The sequence below is a fragment of the Orycteropus afer genome, unplaced genomic scaffold, assembly GCF_000298275.1.
Source record: "Orycteropus afer afer isolate SDZICR_OR568_19922 unplaced genomic scaffold, OryAfe1.0 scaffold00349, whole genome shotgun sequence".
Classification (NCBI taxonomy): Eukaryota; Metazoa; Chordata; class Mammalia; order Tubulidentata; family Orycteropodidae; genus Orycteropus; species Orycteropus afer.
In genome coordinates this window covers 951717-975481 of record NW_006921936.1, presented here as the reverse complement: position 1 = coordinate 975481, position 23765 = coordinate 951717, and the positions used below count along the sequence as shown (strand labels likewise).

At 36.4% G+C, this 23765-nt stretch overlaps 1 protein-coding gene across 1 annotated transcript in view; it reads left to right on the top strand.

Annotated features, from left to right (window-relative positions):
• The first annotated feature begins 3552 nt into the window (after window positions 1-3552).
• The window catches only part of SLC6A15 (solute carrier family 6 member 15), a 44634-nt gene continuing 24421 nt past the window's right edge, over window positions 3553-23765 (top strand). Inside the window, exons 1-7 of the mRNA XM_007952575.2 lie at window positions 3553-4017; window positions 9144-9301; window positions 10030-10156; window positions 11189-11370; window positions 17671-17781; window positions 21053-21294; window positions 21394-21586. Coding sequence (XP_007950766.1) covers window positions 3729-4017; window positions 9144-9301; window positions 10030-10156; window positions 11189-11370; window positions 17671-17781; window positions 21053-21294; window positions 21394-21586 — 1302 coding nt within the window. The 5' untranslated portion in view covers window positions 3553-3728. The remainder of the gene's footprint in view (window positions 4018-9143; window positions 9302-10029; window positions 10157-11188; window positions 11371-17670; window positions 17782-21052; window positions 21295-21393; window positions 21587-23765) is intronic.

Here is a 23765-nt window from a genome sequence, read left to right as displayed (position 1 = left end):
GCAGTGTGCTGGCTGTTGGCTCCAACGAATGACAAATCTAAGATCTCCAGGCCGAGTGGTGGATTGTTTACTCACGGACAGTTGTAGGCAGCATAAGAGGATCCACAGAAGAGTGTCTCTTTTTCCCAGGATACCCATAAATATGTCGGAAGCAGGGCACACCCCTAGGAAAACTCCCTTTCAACATATTGGCTGATCAAAACATATACATCTAACCACATAATGGGATTAACCCACATCACAACTTCTTAGACCAAATAGAATTGTGGTCCAGCCAAGTTTATGCACAACTCAAACTATTACATATATCTTCCCATTGTCTTCTTGCCTGCAGAGTTTCTGCCAAAAAATCAGTGCTTAGTCTTATTATTACCTCTTTGTAGATGATATTTCCTTTTTCGTGAGCTTTTCTCAGAATTCTTTGTCTTTGCTTTTAGAAAGTTTGATTATGATATTCCTGGTGTCTTTCTTTTGAGGTGTATCCTGTGTGTGCGCTTCATTGAGTTTCCTGGATGGAAACCTTCTTGTCTTTCATGATATTAGAATTATTCCATAATTCTCTGTGTGTTTTTCCCCATCCTCTTCTGAAATGAAATTCCTATTATGTGTAACTTATTCCCTTTGATAATGTTTTATATATCTCTTAGAATTTCTTCATTCTTTGTTCTGATATTCCTCAAACAAATTACTATCAAGGAATTTGGCCTCTATTTCATTGATTCTTCCATTGCTTCAATTCTACTTCCATTGAGTTATCTATTTCTGATATTTTATTAATATTCTGGATCTGGTTGTTTTTGTATGGTTTCTTACTGTCTATTTATTTTGTCATTTTATTCTTATTTTGTCTCCATGAATTTTTCTAGAGTTTTGTCTGTGTTTTCCTTGATCTCTCTGAGGAGCCTACACCTAAATCCATTTAATTCCTCTTCAGATAGGTCAATGACCACTTCTTCATGAAGGTTTTCTGCCCCTTTATTTTGTTCAATTGTTTGAGCTATCTTAACCTGTTTCTTTGTATGATTTGTTATTTTCTGCTCTCTGCAAGGCATTAAGATGATAATTTATTTGTTTATGTATTTCTTTATTGATTATATGTATGTTTGATTTATGCTGATCTTTTAAAATTTAATTTTGATGTAATTGGAGCTTTATTTTTTTCTCATTCTCTTCAGAATGTCTTTCTTTGTATTAATTGCTGTTGCTTTGTGGTCTGGTACATGTGAGACTTTCTTTGTTGGTGTCTGTTGCTGTGTGTGACTTCCTCTCCCTAGTGGCTATGGTAGGTTTCATACTCATTCAAGTCTTCTGTGATTAGGCTAGCATGTCTTCCATTACTGCGTTGGGTGGAAGTGTGAGAGCAGGTTCTTTCCCTGATATTGAGTAACTAGTGTTGGATGGTCAGGGTCCCTCCACAGCCCTCTTTCCAGGCTGATTATTGCTTTCTGTGGAGGTCAGGGTAAGACATCTCTGTATTTGCTGTGAGGAAGTGCTAGTGAAATGGAAGGGGCAGGCCCACTTTGCATTCATGAATTGGTATCTCATTAGGTGGTGCGGTATTAAACGATTTCAGTGCAAGTGAAGAGTCTGCAGCAACTGTTTGAGAGTGTGATGTGTGATATTGCAGCCAATCAGACACTGGATGTGTGCACTAGGATATACTGCTCATTGTTTGGCAGAGGTGGAGATGGTGCCTGTCAGGATGTGAGTGAAGTTGCTGATGAGGTGATACATCTGTCCGGCTCATCACCAGAGCATGGGTGCAAGGAGAATTCTTGCCAGTTGCTGGGTTGGGTACTGTTTGTGCACACCACTGGTTTTCAAGTGGTCAGGGCAAGGGTATATAGATCACTGTTTAGCAGGTGGGTAGGCCAGACTTACGCATAGAGGTGTGAGTTGCTCGAACCTCAGAAAGGGGGTAGTGTGCAGTTCCAGGCTTTGGTACACAGGGAGGAGGGGTGGTCATGACCAGGCTTGTGTCCTTTGGCATGTGCTTTCTGCAATTCATAGTGGGGTAATATGCATGGCTGGGTTTGCACACGTCAACTAGGGCCTTCTTTGTATCATACAGGGGGTGGTGGAAATGACCGTGCTTGTGCCATTCAGCATGGGCAGCTGCTCCTCAGGGCACGTGCTAATGCAGATGGCAGACAGGGTGACTGCTTGCACAGGGCAGGCAGGTTCTAGATGGGAAGGACTCTAGTTGTTACTCTGTGGGTTGAAATTTTTTGGATGACTCCCATATTAATTCTTGGGTGCCTCTACTGACAAGCAGTCCCTGCACTAATACCTAGCTTCCTTACTTTAGGTACTCACCAGAGGGGCTGGAGCTCTCCCTTAACTCTCTGTTTACCCTTTTATTCCCCAGAAATTGTAAAGTCCCTGTCTATACTTTCTCCTTCTCTAAGGCTCAGATGACTCAGTCTGCTTCATTTGCTCTCGCGGTGTTTCTCTGTGGTTCTCTAGTTTCAAAGCTATGCCACTCTTGTGCTTCCCCTTGAGGGGTGCACCATCCCTAGCTGTGTCTTCCCCAACTTGTCATTTCTTTCCAGGGTTATTTGTACAGAATCTCTGTTACAAGCTGTGCTCTCTGTGGTTATTTTCCTGGGTTCTTCCTTCCATGTTGTTCAGTGCTGTCCCAAAATGACCACATTGCTCTGGCAGGCAGGGATAGTCAATTCACGCATCACTGTTTTCCTGCTGGCCTTGTTCTGCTTCTCTTTCCAGTACATTTTCAGTCTGTTTCTTCAACTCTCTTTTTGATGTTCTTGAATTCAAAGTTATTTATTTATTTATTTATTGTCTACTTAGCTTCTCAAGTCTTTGTTGTCAGGGTCGTTATAGTGTATATTTATCTAGGCACCATATGGACCAGAAGTCCACAATATCTCTCATAATCTTCAGTAAATCCTAAATTATTTATATCTTTTATTAATAAAGCATATATATATATTACTTTAGGGAATAATTAAACATCCTTTAAACCTAAGTTGCATGGTCAAGTTAAAGAATTTTTTTTTTTTTTTTAATCAAGTTACTCAGTATGCTGACTTACTCCTTATGAATATGATGAAAGTATAGTAGGCTCCTTTCAGTGACTTGCAATGTAAATTTAATGGCAGCTTCATTAGGGAATTCTTTTTGTATAAATAGAAGGATGGTTGGAACATTCTTTTTAAAGCCTCCTGATCCAGCTCTGAAAAGAAGCACTCATATGTTTAGTCACCTGTTAAGAAAAAAGAGTCTCAAAATTCCAACTAGTTATGAATATACATTATACATTGTGGATATAGTTGAGGTCAAAGTAGACTTTTGCAAGAAGGAGAATGTTAGCTAACAGAAAATATGTATGACAATTATATGTACAGTTCTTGCTCTTTGGGAAATATTCAGCTCTGAAAGGTCAAAAACAATTATGTATATTATACTGACGTTTATAGAAACAGGCTTCATCATAAAAATGAATGAGAAAGGGTGATTCAATATTTTTAACATTTTCATCATTAAACATTTATGACATTTCAACTTATAATTTTACAGGTATCTACAGAATATTGAACATACAGATCCAGGATCTTCAAGACTTTATCACCTTGAGTCAAGGATTTATTTGATATCCTCCTTGGTCTTTACTTAATATCAAGTAACAGGTTTATTATTATTATTATTATTATTAACATATTTCCACTAAAGGGATTTTAAAAATATAATACTATCCAGATTTTCCAATGCCTAAAAATAGCAAAGTGGTAAAGAGAGAATTAGACGATGAGGTTATTGAATCTGTCAAAGACCTTCTTTCAAATGAAGACTCAGCTGATGATGCTTTTAAGAAGAGTGAACTAATTGTTGATGTTCAAGAAGAGAAAGATACAGATGTTGAGGAAAGATCTGAAGTTGAAGATGAAAGACCAGCTTGGAACAGTAAGCTACAATACATCCTGGCCCAAGTTGGATTTTCTGTAGGTTTAGGGAATGTTTGGCGATTCCCATACCTATGTCAGAAGAATGGAGGGGGTAAGTTCTTATTTTGAGAAGTGATACATTATTGTAGTAAATTGGAGTTAGGTTCCTCAGATTGCTACAGTCTCATTGTTTTAGAAACTATGAATTCCATTTTAAAGCTAAGGAGATTATTTTGTGGGAGGTAAACCCAACTCTGTTTTCAGATTAATATTCTGTAGGAGCAGAGAGGTTTATAAAAAATACAAAATGATTACTTAAGGGTCCTAAATGCTTATATTCTTTCTGTGGATGCTATACATATAAATATAGATATAAAGGATCATTGCTGACTTGCACTTCTTTAGGAAGTGTTTTATCTTTTGTGCCTCTTTGAAGAATAATCTGAAGTTTCTAATATAAGATTAATTGCGAAGGAAGACAATTTTCTCCCTTTGGTTTATTAATTCTGAATTAATTTGTCTCACTCTTTGAAATAGCAAAGATGACATATAATTTAAAATGATCATGGTCTTCAAAAGAGCTCTGGTAGCATAATGGATGAGGCACTTGACTGCTAACCAGAAGGTCAGCAGTTCAAATCCACCAGCTGCTTCATGGAAGGAGGACAGGGTGATCTACTTCTGTAAAGATTTACAGCCTCAGAAACCCAATGGGGGTCACTATGAGTCAGAAATGACTTGATGGCAGTGAGTTTGGTTTGGTTTCTTGTCTTCAAATACTCATCAGAAATTTGTAGATCCCACTGGAAGAGATGCAAACATATAAGGCCTGGTATTCTTCATCCTTAGATGTCTTCCATATTTGATTCCCAATGTCATAGAATCTTGGGACAATGTTGAGTTTCAAAGAAAACTTTAAAGAAACTAGCAGCTTAAAAGAAAATATCTGCATCATCACTGACGTTTTCACTTTTTTGCATTTGTGCATATAATTACTTAGAAAAACAGAAAAAACTATTTTAGAAATCAAGGAAAAAAAAAAGCTATCCAAAGATTGATCATGTAGGATGCTAGCTCAGTAGTACACCAAAATCAAACTGAATACTACATTAACTAACATTTGAGTTGAAAATTACACATTTCCATAAAATCTGTTAAAGTAATTGTGGTTAAAACTAAATATTCCATAAGCCATGCATTTTAGCCCACATAGAAAAGAAAGAAAATTTTGATATGTGATTCTAGTTTGTGATAGCTTTTTGATTGGGCAAAAAATATATGGTTTTTATTTTTAATGTAGCTTTAGTCTACAAAACCTTTCAGCATTTGACTGCTAACCAGAAGGCTGGTGTTTCAAACCCACCAGCCACTCGTTGGAAGGAAGATTGGGCGATCTACTTCCATAGAGATACCGCCTCAGAAACCCAAGGAGGGGTCACTATGAGTTGAATCAACTCGACAGCAGTGAATTTGGTTTGTTTTTTCAGTCTACAAAACCTTACATCAAATATAGCCATTACAATGTGAAAATTCTTCTTAGCCACTGAAAGAGATACAGATGTTAAGGTGTTATGGAGACTAAATATGTTTAAAATCTTTCTTAGTTAATTTGACTAGGCACAAAATTAGAAGTATGGAAAAACTAGCTTATTTGACAAATCTGCCTGAGAACTAAGAATCAATATATGAAGCTGGTGATACACCACACATCTTTCTATGAAATTGTAAGCACCTCATCTAGTTGGGAAATCACATATGAATTATTTATCAAATCAGCTATAAGCAATTATGCACTACTTTGCTTTTCTATTTTTCACAAATCATTCCATTTGCCCAGACTGGGAGAAGATTAATTCTGATTATAGGACTTTCACTTTGTAAACCTTAAGGAAGAAGGCTGTTTTGTTTTTTTTGCCAGACCTCTAAAACTGTTTTCTTGGAGAACTCTGATTTCATATTTAGTCAGTACTAGCAAAAACAATGGCTCTTTCTTATATAAAAAGAGTCAAAATGCCATTCCCAGTATTGCATCCTCTCTTCTATGTATAAATAATAAAGAAAGGTAGTATATCTATCATATAATGTAAATGGACATTATTTTATGATGACTATTAAGATTACAAAGGAGCTCTGCTGGCTCCATGCCTAAGGCATTTTGACTGCTAATCAGAAGGTTAGTGGTTCAAACTCACCAGCCACACTGTGGAAGGAAAACTGTGCAGTGTACTTTCGTAAAGATATGCCGCCTTGGAAATCCAATGGAGTTGCTTTGAGTCAGAATCGACTCAGTGGCAGTGGGTTTGATTTGTTTTTTTCGGTTAAGATTACAAAAGGCTGACTCATTATGCAGAACAGCATTGAACCTGCTAGATATTTGAGTAGTATCTTCTTCTTGCTAAATAGCTCAGGCTACCTCAATATTATTCATTAATCATTTGAGTCACTTTATGAATAATAGACATAAAAGGTAATAACTAAAATATAAGGTGATTTTTCTAAACATACTATACATAAAGCACAATAGTCTAATGTTGAAGTCAGTTTGACAATTTGAAGCTTGACGCATTCCCACACTGATCATGTGACCTTTTACAAGTTACCTGTCTTATTTGTGCTTAGTTACCATACCTGTGAAATGGGAATAGTAAAGCTACTTTCTTCCTTGGGTTCTTGTAAGGAATAAATGAATAATTACATCTAACCCAAGGAGGGGTCACTCTGAGTCGGATCCGACTTGACGGCAGTGAGAGTAACATGCTTAGCAATGTGCCTGGCAAATAGTAAATGTTTAATTATCTTTTCAGTTACAACTATTTTTTATATAGGGGCTAATCTTAGAGTAAATGGAGTTAGAAGAAGAGGTTAAGTATCCAATAGCATGTCATTCACACTTGACTGAGCAAAGGATCTCAATAAGTCCACTCTTATTCACTCTTTCTCGTTCTCCTTTTTTTATGAGCTGTATACACACAGATACACCAATGCACACTCTAGAATTATTAAAATATATTTTCAGTTATTTAGGAAGCACTTTCATGTTAATCTGTTTAAGTTACTAATGATTTTAGAATAGGATCTTGATAGCTCTGTTTTATACATTGATATATCATGTTTTATTTTAGATGCCCCTTCAACTAAGTCTGAAAGACTGTATATCACCCATAAGAAGGCAGAGGTTGTATATCCACCACTAACTTAGGGGAACACTCTATACATTCTTTATTGCAGAGATAGATACTGAGATAAATAATTTTAAAATATTTGTTGATTTTTATCTCTTTAGCACAATAATTACTAGAATGATTTGAAGAGACTACAAAGTCTGTTAAATAACAATTAGACACTTACTTTAAAATAGAAAAAACATAATAGCTTTTTTTAAAAAAAAATCAATTACATGCTTGACATTATCTGATTAGACTAAACTTCAGAGAAGAAATTTAAATGTAGGAAGTCCATCTTTGAGGTTACTTAATAAATAATTTGTGTATGTATTCTCATGTAGAAATGAGTTCAGGTCTCATTTAATTTGAAAATCCAATAAAAATGTCTGATGTTTTCTTTTTCAGTACCTTTGCTAAACTATGCAATATATTTTTTCAGTCATTATCCTATATGTCCTAATTTGAGATTTACTGAAAATAATACTTTTTAAGTATTGAAATTTTATTACGAGGAGAACAGTGCATACATTTATTTTTGCAACTTTTATTGTGATTTGGGTGACATTGTACAAAGCAAAATCATTTTCCATTTAGTAGTTCATGCACATTTTGTTTTGTGACATTGAATACAATCCCTACTATGTAATATCTCTCTTTCCCTTCCTTCCTGTGGTTACCCTTTCCCTGTGTCCTTCTTTCCTATACATTCCTGCCTTCTTAGCTTTCTCCATGCATAAGGCTGCCCTTCTGATCTCCACTCTAAGGTGTGCATCTCCCTGGTGTAATTGTTCAGCTCAAAGGCGTGTCTATTTGGCTGAGAGTTAAGCCACACGAACGAGTTCAATTCCAGGCCCAAAGGGTGACAAGAGGCAATCAATAGGTTTGGGGTTTCACCAGTCTCTGTCCAACCAGTAATACTATTTATTTATTTTTTTTTATGATTTTGAGTTTTGTTCTACATTTTTTTCCACTCTGTCCAGGATCTCCAATTTTGATGCCATTCAAGTGGTTGGTATTGATAGCTAGGCACCATCTAGTTCATCTGGCCTCAGGGTCATGTAGGCTGAGGTTCCTATGATCCACTAGTTCCTTGGACTAATTGTTTCCATGTTTCTTTGATTTTCTTCACTTTTCTTTGCTGCAGATGAGGAGAGACCAATAGTTGCATCTTAGATGGTGGCTTGATAGCTTTTAAGACCTCAGTCACTACTAACCAAAGTAAAATGTAGAACAATTCTTTTGTGTACTATGTTGTGCCAGTTGAGGATGATATCATCCATGACCATGGTCCCGAGCCCACAGGCAGAGTGACTTACTCCCTCCTGGTGCTTAGTTGTGTTAAGAAGTTATCTTAAGTTTTTCCTCTGTTAGCTCTATTGTATATACCATACATTTATTTTTACGACAGACATTAAGTGTCTCATGAATGAGCTTGAGTTCTAAGTTTTGCCAAGAAACAGCTAATTTTAGTACTTTTGTCAATCATTCCCACTACTCCTTTGAAGAATTCTCGTAAAAAAAATTATCAATTTCTCAAACTGTACTTTTCATAGAAAGTATATTTGAGGGCAAATCACGGTGATATGCTGTTTTTTTTTTTTTTTTTCCCTCCAGTATAAACAGTCTTTCCTTCTATGATACTACTTGATTTAGGAAAAAAAGTCAACTTTAGTAACAAAATTTCATTCATTAAAAGTTTGGAATGCACGATACCTTAGGTGGGTAGGGATAAAGTTTAATGAATGACTTCATAAAGAACATTGTTGAATAAGATTTCCAGAACCAGTAGTGTGTGAAACATACTCAAGAAAATAATCAATTTTAAAAATCAATTATTTTATCTAAAATGAAACTGTTTTTTATCCTTTTAATAAAATGAAGAAATGCTTTGTAGAAAATTCTGATGTCAAATTCTACAAATTTTAAAGTAATAAAATTGTTTTATTTAAAGTTCTCTTCATTCTGTATTGTATACAAGTTCAATAAATACCTTTCATGAGCTAATTAGAATTTGTGTTTTCTCTACTGTGCCTATTCACAATATAATCTATTCTATTTGTTCCTGTCTCTTTAGGTGCATATCTTTTGCCATATTTAATACTGCTTCTGGTAATAGGTATTCCTCTTTTTTTCCTGGAACTTTCTGTGGGTCAAAGAATTCGTCGAGGCAGCATTGGTGTATGGAATTACATAAGTCCTAAACTGGGCGGGATTGGATTTGCAAGTTGTGTAGTAAGTTTTCTGGTATGGTATATGGCATCATTTTTAGATGGCTTGGAATTACATTATTACACATAAATGAAACCTCTGATTATGTGTTTCTACTCAGCTCTTCAATTCTCTTTTAAAAAAACACTACTGTTATTAGTAATATAGCTAAATCTTGTTAATTTATGTTTCTAAGGACTGTAAGAAAAGGAGTTCTGTTGGCTCAGTGGTTAAAGCACTCAGCTGTTAACCAAAAGGTCAGTGGTTTGAACCCACCAACTGCATAGCAGAACAATGTGTCAGTCTGCTTTCACAGAGATTACAGCCTTAGAAAACCTATAAAAACCAAAGCCACTGCCATTGAGTTGATTCTGACTCATAGAGACTCCCTGGGTTTCTGAGGTGGTAAATCTTTATGGAAGTAGATTGCCTAGTCTTCCTTATGCACAGTCGCTGGTGGGTTTGAACCACCATCATTCTGGTTAGCAGTCAGATACCTTATGCACTGAGCTACTAGAGCTCCTTGGAAACCCTATGGGGCAGTTCTATTCTGTCCCATAGGGTCACTGTGAGTCAGAATCAACTAATTTGGTTTTTGGTTTAAGTCCTAAAACAAAAAGATTATCTTTGTCATAAAAGATAATTTGTTTCAAATAGAATATATAATGAATTAGATGATGTTTTATGCATTTCATTTTATTGCTTCAAAGGAAAATACGAGAGTTTTAATGTGATATTATTATTTTTTGCAGGTGTGTTTTTTTGTGGCTCTCTACTACAATGTCATCATTGGCTGGAGTTTGTTTTATTTTTCTCAGTCTTTTCAGCAACCTCTACCTTGGGATCAGTGTCCTTTGGTGAAAAATGCTTCACATACTTGTAAGACATGAATAATGTAGTGTTTTTCCACTTAAAGATGATAAAATTGGTAAAGGCATAAGCTTTCAAATGAGTCTTTTTTTTTTTTTTTTTACATTAGTATGAGAAAATATTTTTTAAATGTCAGAGTAACAAAATTTCCTCCCATTTTGTACTGGCATACTAACAGAGATAAACCTTTGACACAAGCTAATTTTACTGTCTCTTCTCCATCGTGCCCCATACCATCAGGATAAAAGATTGTAAGCCTTCAGTAGTTAAAGTGTGTATCTCTCATTTTGTACACCCTCTGGATACCTTACATTTTCTTTAAAATAAGTTAAACAAAATAAAACCAAAAAGAACAAAAAGAAGAATTTGAGTGGATCTAATTGCTTTTATTTTTGGGGTTTGTTTCATAGTTTTTTCATTTATTTTTATGTCTGAGGAAATAAGCAACTTCCTTTTGTAGCTATGTCTGATAGGTATATAATGTAGGTCACACATGTAATTTTGCATTTCAACTAGCCACATTAAAAAAAAAAAAACAAGCAGGTGAAATATTTTATTAACCAATGTATCCAAAATATTAATATTTCAACATGTAATATAAAATTTTTAATTTAATAATTTATATTAGCTTTCTCAAAATCTGGTGTGTACTTTTCATTTACATCACTTGAAACTAGCCCCATTTCAAAGGTGGCATATGGCCAGCAACAACTGTATTTTACAACACTGTCCTAAATGGTCGATCAGATAATTGTGGAGATGGGAGGGGTGATAAATCTGATTTTGTTATAATTACTTTGATGAAAAGCACATGTATTCTTACTTCAGAAATGTGTAATAAGAAGTATCAAAGAAGATGTATGTCTGTTGATTTTTCATATTTTTGCAGTTTTTCATTCCTCACTATGAACTTAAATGCTCTTATAAAATAGTAGTACATTTCTAGAAAAGGTACTAGGAAATTAAGAAAATGTTAAGAATTGATTTATGAGCTTACTCTCTTTATTCTAAAATGATATCATGTTACCTATCTTTCTACAGTTGTAGAACCTGAATGTGAAAAAAGTTCCGCCACCACCTATTACTGGTACAGAGAAGCACTGAATATTTCCAGTTCCATTTCTGAAAGTGGGGGCTTAAACTGGAAGATGACCATCTGCTTGTTGGCTGCTTGGGTCATGGTTTGCTTGGCTATGATCAAAGGCATTCAGTCTTCTGGAAAAGTTAGTATGTTAGAGCTTTTCCTGGTTCTACTTATTGCCATTTCTGGGTAATTTCTAACTAGCTAGATCTAAATAGCCACATTCATCATTTTTTTCTTACCATGCTTCACTTTTATGTACTGTTACCTGAGTTATTTTACCAATTGATGTTCAGAACTTTGAAAAATACTCACACCAGGCTTTTGAAATTCTTTATGTAACTATTTTTTAAGCATGTACTGTAAGGAGAAAAGAATGATGTAAAACAAATTAAGTGAACAAATTATTCATTCTATCACTTTCCTCAGTTTCTATGAGTGGAACTAACTATAATCAGAGAACTAAAGCAAAGATAAAAGATTCTGAGACACAGATAAAATTTTTAAAGAATATCTTGATGAAATATGGACAGATCATAAAAAACATAAGATTACACCATAAAACACTTATATCTTAATTTACATGTTTTCCTTAATTTAATTTTTTTTTCAAATCATCACTTTTAGCAATCTTTGTGTCTCTTTTTAATTAACTAAGAATAATTCGCTTTTGCAATTTGCCCATAGAAATTTGTAGCAGAGGTTGGTGAGTCAAGTCCACCCAGAGGAACCTCAGAAGAAATACCTGGCAATCTAGTACAGAAAAGTTACTCATTGCTGTTTAGTCAATTCTGCCTCTGAGCAACCCTTTAGGATAGACTGGAACATCCCCATGTGGTTTTTAAGGTGGAAATCTTAGTGGAAGCAGACTGCTGCCACATCTTTCTCCCATGGTAGATTTGAACCACGAATGTTTTGTTAGCAGCTAATTGCTTAGCTACTATGCCACCAGGGCATCTTTCAGAGAAATTGGCCTTTGACAATGCTATGGAGCACAGTTCTACTCTGATGCACATGAGGTCACCCTGAATCTACCTGGATGGCAACCGGTTTAAGCACCATACAGAAAACAAAAAAAGGTCATATCATTGAGAATTAAAAGGGGCTGAGGGGAAGTCAGGTGGGTGATACTGCAGGAAAAAAGCCACAGTCTGAGACTGAGTATTTAGAGAAGAACTTGGGGAGAAGATGAAGTTGAAACTTAAGTAACAAGGAAGAATGAGTGTTGAGGGGCTAGCTGATGGAGAGTAGTGCTTCACACAGAAGGTGCAGCCCCTACTCGGACCCTGAGATAGGGAAAAGCTTGGTTTATACATGAGACAACCAGGGCCGGAGGCACTAGAGCTCAACATAGGGGAGAGTTGTGGGACAGGAAGGAAGAGACTGTATGGCTTTGTAGGCCACAGGAAAGAGTTTGCATTTTTTCCTAATATATTCAAAAACCCTACAAATATATTCAAATCCCTTAGAGTATTTTAGGAGAGAAAAAGCCAGGGGGACCAGGAGGGAGCAAGGAAGCAGTGGCAGGGATGCAGGTAAGGGGAGGGACCCAGCCCCCCCCCCCCAAGTGGCAGGAAAGAGGCAGGGATCCGTATAAAGGGAGGGTGGAGAGGTTTCAAGCAGCTAAGGGAGAAAAACTTGTCTGTTGGTTTGTCCTGCAGTGATGGCATGCTGCTGTGAGGCTTGAGACTGTGCCACTGGTGTTTTCAAACCCAGCTGGCTTGCACATGGTACACAGGTTTCAGCACAGCTTGCAGACTGAGACAGACAAGGAAGAAGGAAGAGGCCATCCACTTCTCAAAGAATTGGCTGTGAAAAACCTTATGAATAGCAGAGAAACACTGTCTGATATACTACTGCACAACTTTATGAATAGCCCAGAAATACTGTCTGACACAGTGAAGGAAGATGAGCCACTTAGGTTGGAAGCCTCCCAAAATTTTACTAGGAAAGAGCTGCATCATCAGAGTAGAACCAGCCTTACTGATATGGATAAGGAGCTTTCAAGACCTCCATTTGCTGATGTGGCATGCATGATTCACATTGAGGAGAAACAGCTGCAAACATCCATTAAAATTCGGAACGTGGAAAGTACAAAGTATGAATCTACGAAAATTGGAAGTTGTCAAAAATGAAATGGAACACATAAAGATCTATATCCTAGGCATTAGAGAGCTGAAATGGACTGGTTTTGGCCATTTTGAATCAGACAACCATATGATCTACTATGCCAGGAATGACAATTTGAAGAGAAATGGTGTGGCTTTCATCATCATAAAGCATGTTTCAAGATCTATCCTGAAGTACAGTGCTGTCAGTGATAGAAAAATATCCATATGCTTACAAGGAAGACCAGTTAATGTGACTATTATTGAAGTTTATGCACCAACCGCCAAAGCCAAAAATGAAGAAATTGAGGATTTTTATCAGCTTCTGCAGTTTGAAATTGACTGAACATGCAACATGCAATCAAGATGTGTTAATAATCACTGGTGACTGGAATGCAAAAGTTGGAAACCAAGAAGAATCACCGGTAGCTGGAAAATTTGGCCTTGGTGACAGAAATGATGTTGGAGAGTACAAGATAGAATTTTCTAAGATCAATGACTTATTCATTGCAAATACTTTTTTTCAAAAACACAAATGGCAGCTATACATGTGGACTTCACCAGATGGAATACACAGGAATCAGATTGACTACATCTGTGGCAAGAGGCTTTGGAAAAGCTCAGTATCTTCAGCCAAAACCAGGCCAGGAGCTGATTGTGTAATAGCCCATCAACTGCTCGTATGCAAGTTCAACCTGAAGCTTAAGACAATTAAAACAAGTCCACAAGAGCCGAACTATGATCTTGAATATATCCATCTTGAATTTAGAGACCATCTAAAGAATAGATTTGATGCATTGAACACCAGTGATCAAAAACCAGAAGAATTGTGGGATGACATCAAGAACATCATCCATGAAGAATTCAAGAGGTCACTAAAAGATGAGAAAAGAAGAAAAGACCAAAATGGATGACAGAAGGGACTCTGAAACTTGCCCTTGAGTGGAGAGTAGCTAAAGCAAATGGAAGAAATGACCAAATAAAAGAGCTGAACAGAAGATTTCAAAGAGTAGCTCGAGGAGACAAATGAAATGTACAAAGACTTGGAAACTAAAAGGGAAGAACACACTTGGCATTTCTCAAGCTGAAAGAACTGAGGAAAAAATTTAAGCCTTGAGTTGCAATATTGAAAGATTCCATGACCAAAATACTGAATGATGCAGGAAACATCAAAAGACAATGGAAGGAATACACAGAGTCACTGTACCAAAGAGAAGTGGTAGATCTTCATCCATTTCAGGAGGTGGCATATGATGAAAAACCAATGGTACTGAAGGAAGAAATTGAAGCTGCACTGAAAGAATTGATGAAGAACAAAGCTCCAGGAATTGATGGAATACCCACTGAGATGTTTCAACAAACAGATGGCCCACTGGAGACACTCACTCAGTTATGCCAAGAGATTTGAAAAACAGCTACCTTGTCAAGTGACTGGAAGAGATCCATATTTGTGCCCATTCCAAAGAAAGGTGATCCCACAGAATGTGGACATTATGAAACAATATCATTAATACCGCACCCAAGTAAGATCTTACTGAAGATAATTCAAAAATGTTTGCAGCAGTATATTGACTGAGAACTTCCAAAGGTGCAAGCTGGATTCAGAAGAGGACTTGGACAAAGAATATCATAGCTGCTATCAGATGGATCTTGGCTCAAGGCAAAGAATACCAGAAAGATGTTTACTTGTGTTTTATTGACTGCAAAGGCATTTGATTGTGTGGATCATAACAAATTGTGGATAACATTGAGAAGAATGGGAATTCCATAACACTTAATTGTACTCATGAGGAACTGTACATTGACCAGGAGGCTGTCGTTCGATCAGGACAAGGGGACACTGCTTGGTTTAAAAATAAGAAGGGAGTGCATCAGGGTTGTATCCTTTCCCCATAATTACTCAATTTATATGCTGAGCAAATAATCTGAGAAGCTGGACTATATGAAGAAGAATATGGCATCGAGATTGGAGGAAGAATCATTAACCTGTGATACACTGATGACATTACTTTCCTTGCTGAAAGTGAGGATGACTTGAAGCACTTACTGATGAAGATTGAAGAATACAGCCTGCAGTATGGATTACATCTCAATATAAAGAAAACAAAAATCCTCACAACTGGACCTATAAGCATCATCACGATAAGTGGAGAAAAGATTGAAGTTGTCAAAGACTTCACATTGCTTGGTGGTCTACAGTCAACACCAATGGAAGCACATTAGACAACATATAGCACTGGGCAAGTGGGCTGCAAACGTCTTCTTTCAAGTGCTGAAGAGCAAAGATGTCTCCTTGAGGACGATGGTGCGCCTGACACAAGCCATGATATTTTCAATCACCTTGTATTCATGTGAGAGCTGGACAATGGTTATGGAAGACCAAAGAAGAATTGATGCTTTAGAATTGTGGTGCTGGCAAAGAATGCTGATAGTACCATGGACTGCTAAAAGAACTAACAGATCTGTCCTAGAGGAAGTGCAGCAGAGATGCTCCTTGGAAGCAAGAATGGCCAGACTTCATCTCACCTATTTTGGTCATGTCAGAAGGGACTATTCCCTGTAGAAGGATGCCATGCTTGGTAAGATGGATGGTTGACGAAAGAGGGGAAAGCCCTCAGCAAGATGGATTGACATAGTGGCTATGACGATTGGCTCAAGTATAGCAAGTATCATGGGGCTGGTGCAGGACCAGCAGTGTTTCGTTCTGCTGTGCATGGGGTTGCCATGAGTTGGACATGACCCAATGGCACCTAACAACAACAACAACAGAATGTTTTAAGCAGAGAATGACACAACCCAAGTGGCAACCATGAAACCAATGGGTAGCATATTACAAACAGTTCAGGGCTACTACTAGATCTTTGACTTTAGTAACTGGATGGATGTTGGTGCCATTTACTGAGATTCCTTTGGGAGGAATTCAGTTCTTTTCTGGACTTGAAAAATGTGAGAGACCAATTAGGCGTCCACATGGAGCTACAAGGAAGTAGTGAATGTCTGGTTAGGATAATTTCTTTCCTGTGATAAATATTTGCCCAACTGTTTAACGGAGAAAACTGCTGAATCAGAAAGTAAAACATGGCTAATGGTTCAGGTTCTGGAAGAGACAACATAGGGACCTCTTCTGGTTACCTAGTGCTGCGCTGACAGGAATATACCACAAATGGGATGGTCTTAACAAACAGGAGTTTATTCTCTTATAGTTTGGAGGCTTTAAGTCTAAGTTCAAAGTGCCAGGCTCCAGGGGCTGGGTGAAAGCTCCTCAACCTTGGGGTCCAGCTCTGCCTCCTTCTCCCAGCCCACTGGAGCTAGATGTTTTTCTTCACTCAGACAGCTGCTGGCTGTTAGGCTGACAAGCCTAAGGTTGACAAGTAAAAAGGCACAGTCCTGATGTTACCAAACCACATGGCAGGCCATTAATTTAAGTCCATTTTAAGTCCCAAGGTTGGTAGAGTATGGCAGGCTGCTGAACAACATGGCTACATGCAGGGTCCAAATGTGCCATAAGCTAGAGAGCATTCTCAAAGCTGCTGCTTATATACGGAAAGCGGACCACATCCCAAAGCAGCTACTCAGCTGCTTGTGATAGATCCCACCATGGAGCTGATTACCAGTATCATTATGGGGAATACTGTATCCAGCTGCCCAGCCACTCAACCAGGCCTAACCAAGCTGACACACAAACATAACCACCACAGGATCACTTTTCATTTTCTGGTATTTTCACAAAGTAATAATATAACTCTGGTTAAAAGAAAAACAAAGTTTTCGTTTGTTTGTTTGTTTGTTTAAAACAAAAATAGGAAATTGACAGGGAATTAGTGTCTATTAATTCTGCCTTAAATATTGCTTGTTTTATGATGATAAGGAATCAAGGCTATTCAAATTGCACCATAACTGTGAACTGTTTTAAAGGAGATTAAGTCAGGAAGTTTCCTTATTTTTCATTATATCCTAAATAGGATCCTAAATAAGTCACAGTGAATCAAGACTAATAAGCCACTCTAATATAATAGCCTTGTTGTTGTTGTTTTGGGCCACTGAGTCAGACCTGACTCATGGTGACCCCTCCTTGGGTTTACAGGGTGGTATCACTATGGAAGCAGATTACCCAACCTTCCTTCCAAGGAGTGGCTGGTGGGTATCACTAATAGTGTTATACAAAAAAAAAAAAAAAAATGACCATCAAAGTATGAGTTGGGGCCGACTCGATGGCACATAACAACAACAACAACAACATCAAAGTATAAAGCAGAATACGTATAATCTTAACTATAGAAAAAGAATGTAATTGTTAGTACGACTCACCTATAGTTTCTTTTCTTTCTTTTCAGATCATGTACTTTAGTTCTCTTTTCCCATATGTGGTACTTATATGCTTCCTAATCAGAGCACTCCTTTTAAACGGTTCAATTGATGGCATCCGCCACATGTTTACCCCTAAGGTATGTACTACATTTATATTTAATGGTTATGATCATGAAAGTATTGTGCATATTATTATTATGTTTCCACAGGCATATTTAAGAAATAATTGTTCTAGCATATGTAAATTAGACCTTTAAATTATAGTTATGTCAACCATTTTAGAAAAACCAGAGTTTTTAAATATCTATGTATCTTTAACTTTAAACATCCCATTCTGGTTCTAGAGTAAGACTATAGATGTTTAAATTTCAAAAGTCACTCTTTTATAATAAATAAAGTTCACTGATAAATTTTAGAACTTTTCATGTTTCACTTATCCTTCTCCTTCTTTGTCAGTGGTTCTTAACCTGCTGTGAATAGCTGTGAATCTTTTTACCAGAAAAACAAAACCAAACAAAAAGATGAATATATTAACTTGATTAGAGTCTCAGGAGGTTGCTACCCTCCCTAATACCCATAGACTCCCATCCAGTCAAGTACACTATTGAATTCTAAGATGCTATCTCAAGGGAAATCCATGTTTTATTGTTTTGATATTTTGTATCTCCAGGAATAATATTTGTAGTAGGCCTTTGGGAAGTTCTGTATCTTTTATAAATGCATGTAGAGTTCAGGAAAATTATCATTAGTCTTCATAAAGGGCTCAGAACTTAGACTCTTATTTCACTTACTTAACTGAATGCAACGCTGAATGTATTGAACCTGGTTAATCAATACTTGTGGACTTGCTATAGTGATGTAACACTCACTTTTAATTTGATCACACCATCATAGGCACACACTGAATTATAAAAAGACAACTTCCAAATTGGTCCAGAAACGAAGTCTTCTGAAGGATGAATGGGGAGTCAGTATCATGCTGAGATTTGGGAAGAAGGGCTTAACTTCCCTGGCATTCTTTGTCATTTCCAGTAGCTGCCTTGACACAGTAGAAAGGAAGCTGTGTTCTTTGTTCTAGTTAACATCTAGAGTTGTTGGGACTTCTCAGTGAATCGCTAAACCTACTGCCATCAAGTAGATTCCATCTCATAGTGACCCAACGGGAGAGAGTAGAACTGCCCCATAGAGTTTTCAAAGCTGTAAATCTTTATGGAAGCAGGTGCCTCAAACTATTTACATTTATAATACTGGAAAAAAAAAATGTCTCCTGAGTTTAAAATACCTAATTTCTGTGAATTTCTAGCATATGACCTTTCCTAAATTTTCAATTGCTTGTGACATAATTCTAAATGTTTGGTTTGATTAGATATTTTAGACTCTAAATTTAAACACTTTGATATTTACATGGTTTCAGTCTTTAAAACTGCAGCACACATTATAGTAACGTTTTTAACTAGAAATAGGAATCACGGTGACATAGTGCCTAAGGCATTTGACTGCTAACCAGAGGGTGGTGGTTCAAACCTGCCAGCCACTTCTCGGGAGGAAGGTTGGGCAATCTACTTCCGTAGTGATGCTGCCTCAGAAACCCAAGGAGGAGAAGCTGTGAGTCAAATCCGACTCAAAGGCAGTGGATTTTATTGAAATGTAGTTAATTTTTCTTTTAACTCACTTTTCATAGGCTTGATGCAGTACTACAGATATGGTATTTAATATAATGGTGATAAGTAGTTATCAGTTATTTTTCAATTTCCATTGTTTATGTAGGGGAGAAAGTACCTACACACACAAAATGCAAGGGCAAAAGTGAATGGAAAAGATAATCAGAAATGGAAGCAAGCAGAAAAAAGTCTTTAGTAAATAGGTGCTTTCTGCCATCTAGTGGATAATGTAGAGATATACAATTGAGTGTGTTTTAGATCAAGCTTACCATACAGTGGTAATGTACGATGCTCAGTGAGCAACAGGCACATCTTAGTTAATTGTTGTAAGTCCTATATTAATAAAAAGAATCATGATTATGTTTGTTGAGAATATTTTATACATTTCAACCATAATGATTAAAACTGAAGCAATAAATCTTAATAGTTGAGAGATCATGGGTTTTGGAATCTACCTGTGTTCAAGTCTCAGCTCCATCCCAGGCTTGCTGTGTGACCTCAGGCAGGTCACTTATCATTTCTAAGACTCAGGTAACAATCTTATAAATTGTTGTGAGGATTAAATAAAACAATTCATATAAACTGCTTATCAGTGTGTGTGCCAGTAAAGGCCATATATATGTGTTAGCTTAGTGAGCACTTGCAGTGTGGTAGGAAACATGATAGCATATATATGTCTTGTTTTTCCCATATTTTAGTTAGGGAAACAAGCTCAGAAAGGACAGACCACTCGCACTATTATTAAACAGCAGAATCAGCATCTGCAGCTGTGGAACTTATGTTCTTAACCAATTTCAGCAATGCAGTGTTAAAAAGGGGATAAAATATTAACTTGTATCTGTTACTGAAATCAGACTTACATGTTTATTGAGGTATATGTCAGTTACAGCTAATATGAACTGCTCCATTAAAAAGGTCTGGTTCTATACAGTGATAATTATCTAAGAAGTATAGGTGAGTTATTTGAAAATATATGCTCAGCACAGATCCAGAACATTAGAATTTTTGAATTTTGGATCTGAACACAAATCTTAGAGATGATATAGTTGAATTTTTTCAATGTTGAAAATAAAGGCTTTCAGGAAACCTTTGAATAAGTGAGTAACAACAACAACAACAACATAGCGGTGAATATGTAGTAGATTGCCCAATCCTCCTTGCAAGGAGTGGCTTATGGGTTTGAACCACCTTCTCATTAGTGGTCAAATGCCTTAGGCACTATGCCACCTTTTTTTTTTTTTTTTTTATAGAGGTGAATACGTAAAGTGTAAATAGTTCTTCTGTGCCAAATATGTAATTGTCATCTACTTCAACTATTAGACTTCCATTAGGAAACACAAATCCTAGGGTATTTGTTAAGTGATTATTTAACTTTCATTGTTAGTTGCTTTATTTTTACCTGAAAAGAAAAAAAAAACATGAGGAAGTAATTGAAGCTAGTCAGTTTTCTCTTTCATTTTGTCCTTTGATGATTTGTCTTAAAAGTATTTTAAAATTCCTATAAGTAGATAATCTTCATGTAAGTACAATTCCTAATCTAAGGGCCTTGATAGTCTTATCCATCATTCTTGTTTTCTCTAAATGAAAAATTGGTTATTTCTGTTAAGAACAGATTATGCTCCAGATTTAAATAACCTTTCATTGCATAAATATCATTGTAATATATTTAAAGCAAAACTAATTCCATGTAGATGAATTATTTTGAAATATTTTGCAGCTGACTTCTATTATGTTTAATTTTAAACAGCTTGAAATAATGCTGGAGCCCAAGGTCTGGAGAGAAGCTGCTACTCAGGTGTTCTTTGCATTAGGTCTGGGATTTGGTGGCGTAATTGCCTTTTCAAGCTACAACAAGAGAGACAACAACTGCCACTTTGATGCTGTCTTGGTGTCCTTCATCAATTTTTTCACTTCTGTCCTGGCAACATTGGTGGTGTTTGCAGTTCTGGGCTTCAAAGCAAATGTCATAAATGAGAAATGCATTGCACAGTATGGATATTTATTTCCTTTAACTTTTGACAGCATAATTGTGTCCAAAATATAACCCCAAATAAACCTAAGTATTCATTAATATGTTCTGTTTTTCAGAAATTCAGAGATGATCGTAAAGTTTGTGAAAATGGGCAACATTGGTCAGGACATTATTCCTCATCATGTCAACTTCTCAGTTGTGACTGCGGAAGATTACCATTTGGTTTATGACATCATTCAGAAAGTGAAAGAAGAAGAGTTTCCTGCCCTTCATCTCAGTTCCTGTGACATTGAAGATGAGCTAAATAAAGTTAGTAGTCCATGTTAAGCAGTAAAATAATTATCGGACAATTAAAATATACATTATCCACAACCCTTCTTTCAGGAAAATGGCCTTGAAAATGCCTGCAGAAGATCCTGCTGCAGTAAATTCACATTCTCCATTTCACAAAACACGCTTCCTTAAATCATACAGGTTTGCTTTACTTTACAAAATGCTTTTATTGATTGAACCATGATCATTTAAAATAGGAATATGAAGTGTATAATTTTCATCGAAGAAAATGAGTCTGATATTTTTCTTGGTTTCATATTTTAATACAAAATTTGGATTGTGAGCAGCATCATGTATACTTTGTATGATTGCGTGCAGACATAAATAATATTTGAAATGATCCTTTTAATAGTAGTGTTTAAAAAGCTATGATTAATTCCTTTCTCTTAGTCACTTTCATATAGTTTAATAAACAAGAAATGATGGACATTAATAAGTGCTTATATTGGCTATTATTCTCTGTCTTGATTGTAAAAAAGAAAATATAATACAGAAAGTGGCTTGCTTTAGGATAGCTAACTATAATCAAGAATAAATATACAGAATTATGTACTGGAAATTATGCACGAAGCCATCATTAATATAAAAACAGTTCTTGAAGGAAAGAATTAATTACTACTCTTTTGATACTGAGCAAACTTTTGATACATGTTTTTAAATTTTGGCTTTCTCAATATCTTTATTAGCTAATTCAAGTAACTTGAAATTTGGGTACAAGTAAAATGTTACAGGATGTCATAAAAAATAAAATCATGTTAATTTTTACTAGAAATCCCACTAAGTTCTGGCTGATTGGAGTATTGGTATTTTTATCCATTTTATTATTGATTTTGGCTGGAACTCCATGGTGTTCCCTGAGTTATAAAAACCCAAACTTTAGCAGGGAGAGAGGAATATCAGGGTAGAAAAGATGAAGATACTAGTTTTAAGATAATTGACCTTTTAGATTATCTAATTAGTCTCAAAAAACAACAACACAATAAAAACCCAAAAAACAAAATCACAGCCATTGAGTCGATTCTGACTCATAGCAACCCCAATGGCTTTCTGGGGCTGTAAATCTTTATAGAAGTAGATCGCCCTATCTTCCTTCTGCAGAGTGGCTGGTGGGTTTGAACTGCTGACCTTCTGGTTAGCACCCAAATAATGTCTTATCCACTATGCCACCAGAGCTCCTTATCCAATTTTCCTAGTCACTTTTTATTTAACATTAACATGTTTATTTAAAATTTATTGTTGTTGTTAGGTGCCGTCATGTTGGTTCCAACTTTTAGCAATGCTATTTACAACAGAACAGAAACACTGCCCAGTCCTGCTCTGCTCTCACAATTGTTGCTATGTTTGAACCCCTTTGCTGCAGCCACTGGGTTAATACATCTCACTGAGTGACTTCCTCTTTTTTTTTACCGTACCTGTATTTTACCAAACATCGTATCTTTCTCCAGAGACTGGTCATTCCTAATGACATATCCAAAGTAAATGAGACAAACTTTCACCATTCTTGCTTCTAAGAAGCGTTCTAGCTGCACTTCTTCGAAGACAGATTTATTCATTTTTGCCAGTCTGTGGTATAGCCAATAATCTTCACCAGCACCATAATTCAAATGCAACAGTTCTTCTCCCATCTTCCTTATTCATTATCAACTTTTGACATGTATATGAGGCAATTGAAAATATCACGGCTTGGGTCCGTCATACCTTAGTCTTCAATGTAGCATCTTTTCTTTTTAATGCTTTCAAGAAGACTTTTGCAGCAGATTTTCCCAATGAAATACATCTTTTGATTTCTTGACTGCTGCTTCCATGACCATTGATTATGAATTCAAGGAAAATGAAATCCTTGACAACTTCAGTGTTTTCTCCGTTTATCATGATGTTGCTTATTAGTCCAGTAGTGAGGATTTTTGTTTTTTAAATTGAGGTATAACCCATACAAATGGCTGTAGCCTTTGATCTTCACTAGGTGCTTTAAGTCAGCTGCAGGGATCCAGGTGAGGAGAGGAACTCAGGCACGCCCAAAGCAGTAGGGTGGGAGAGCAGGAGAAAAGGGATAAAAAAGCCAGGAACCTGGATGGAGGAGCAGTCAGCCGCAGGGATCCAGATGAGAAGAGGGAACTCAGACACACCCAAAGCAGCAGGGCGGGAGAGTGGCAGA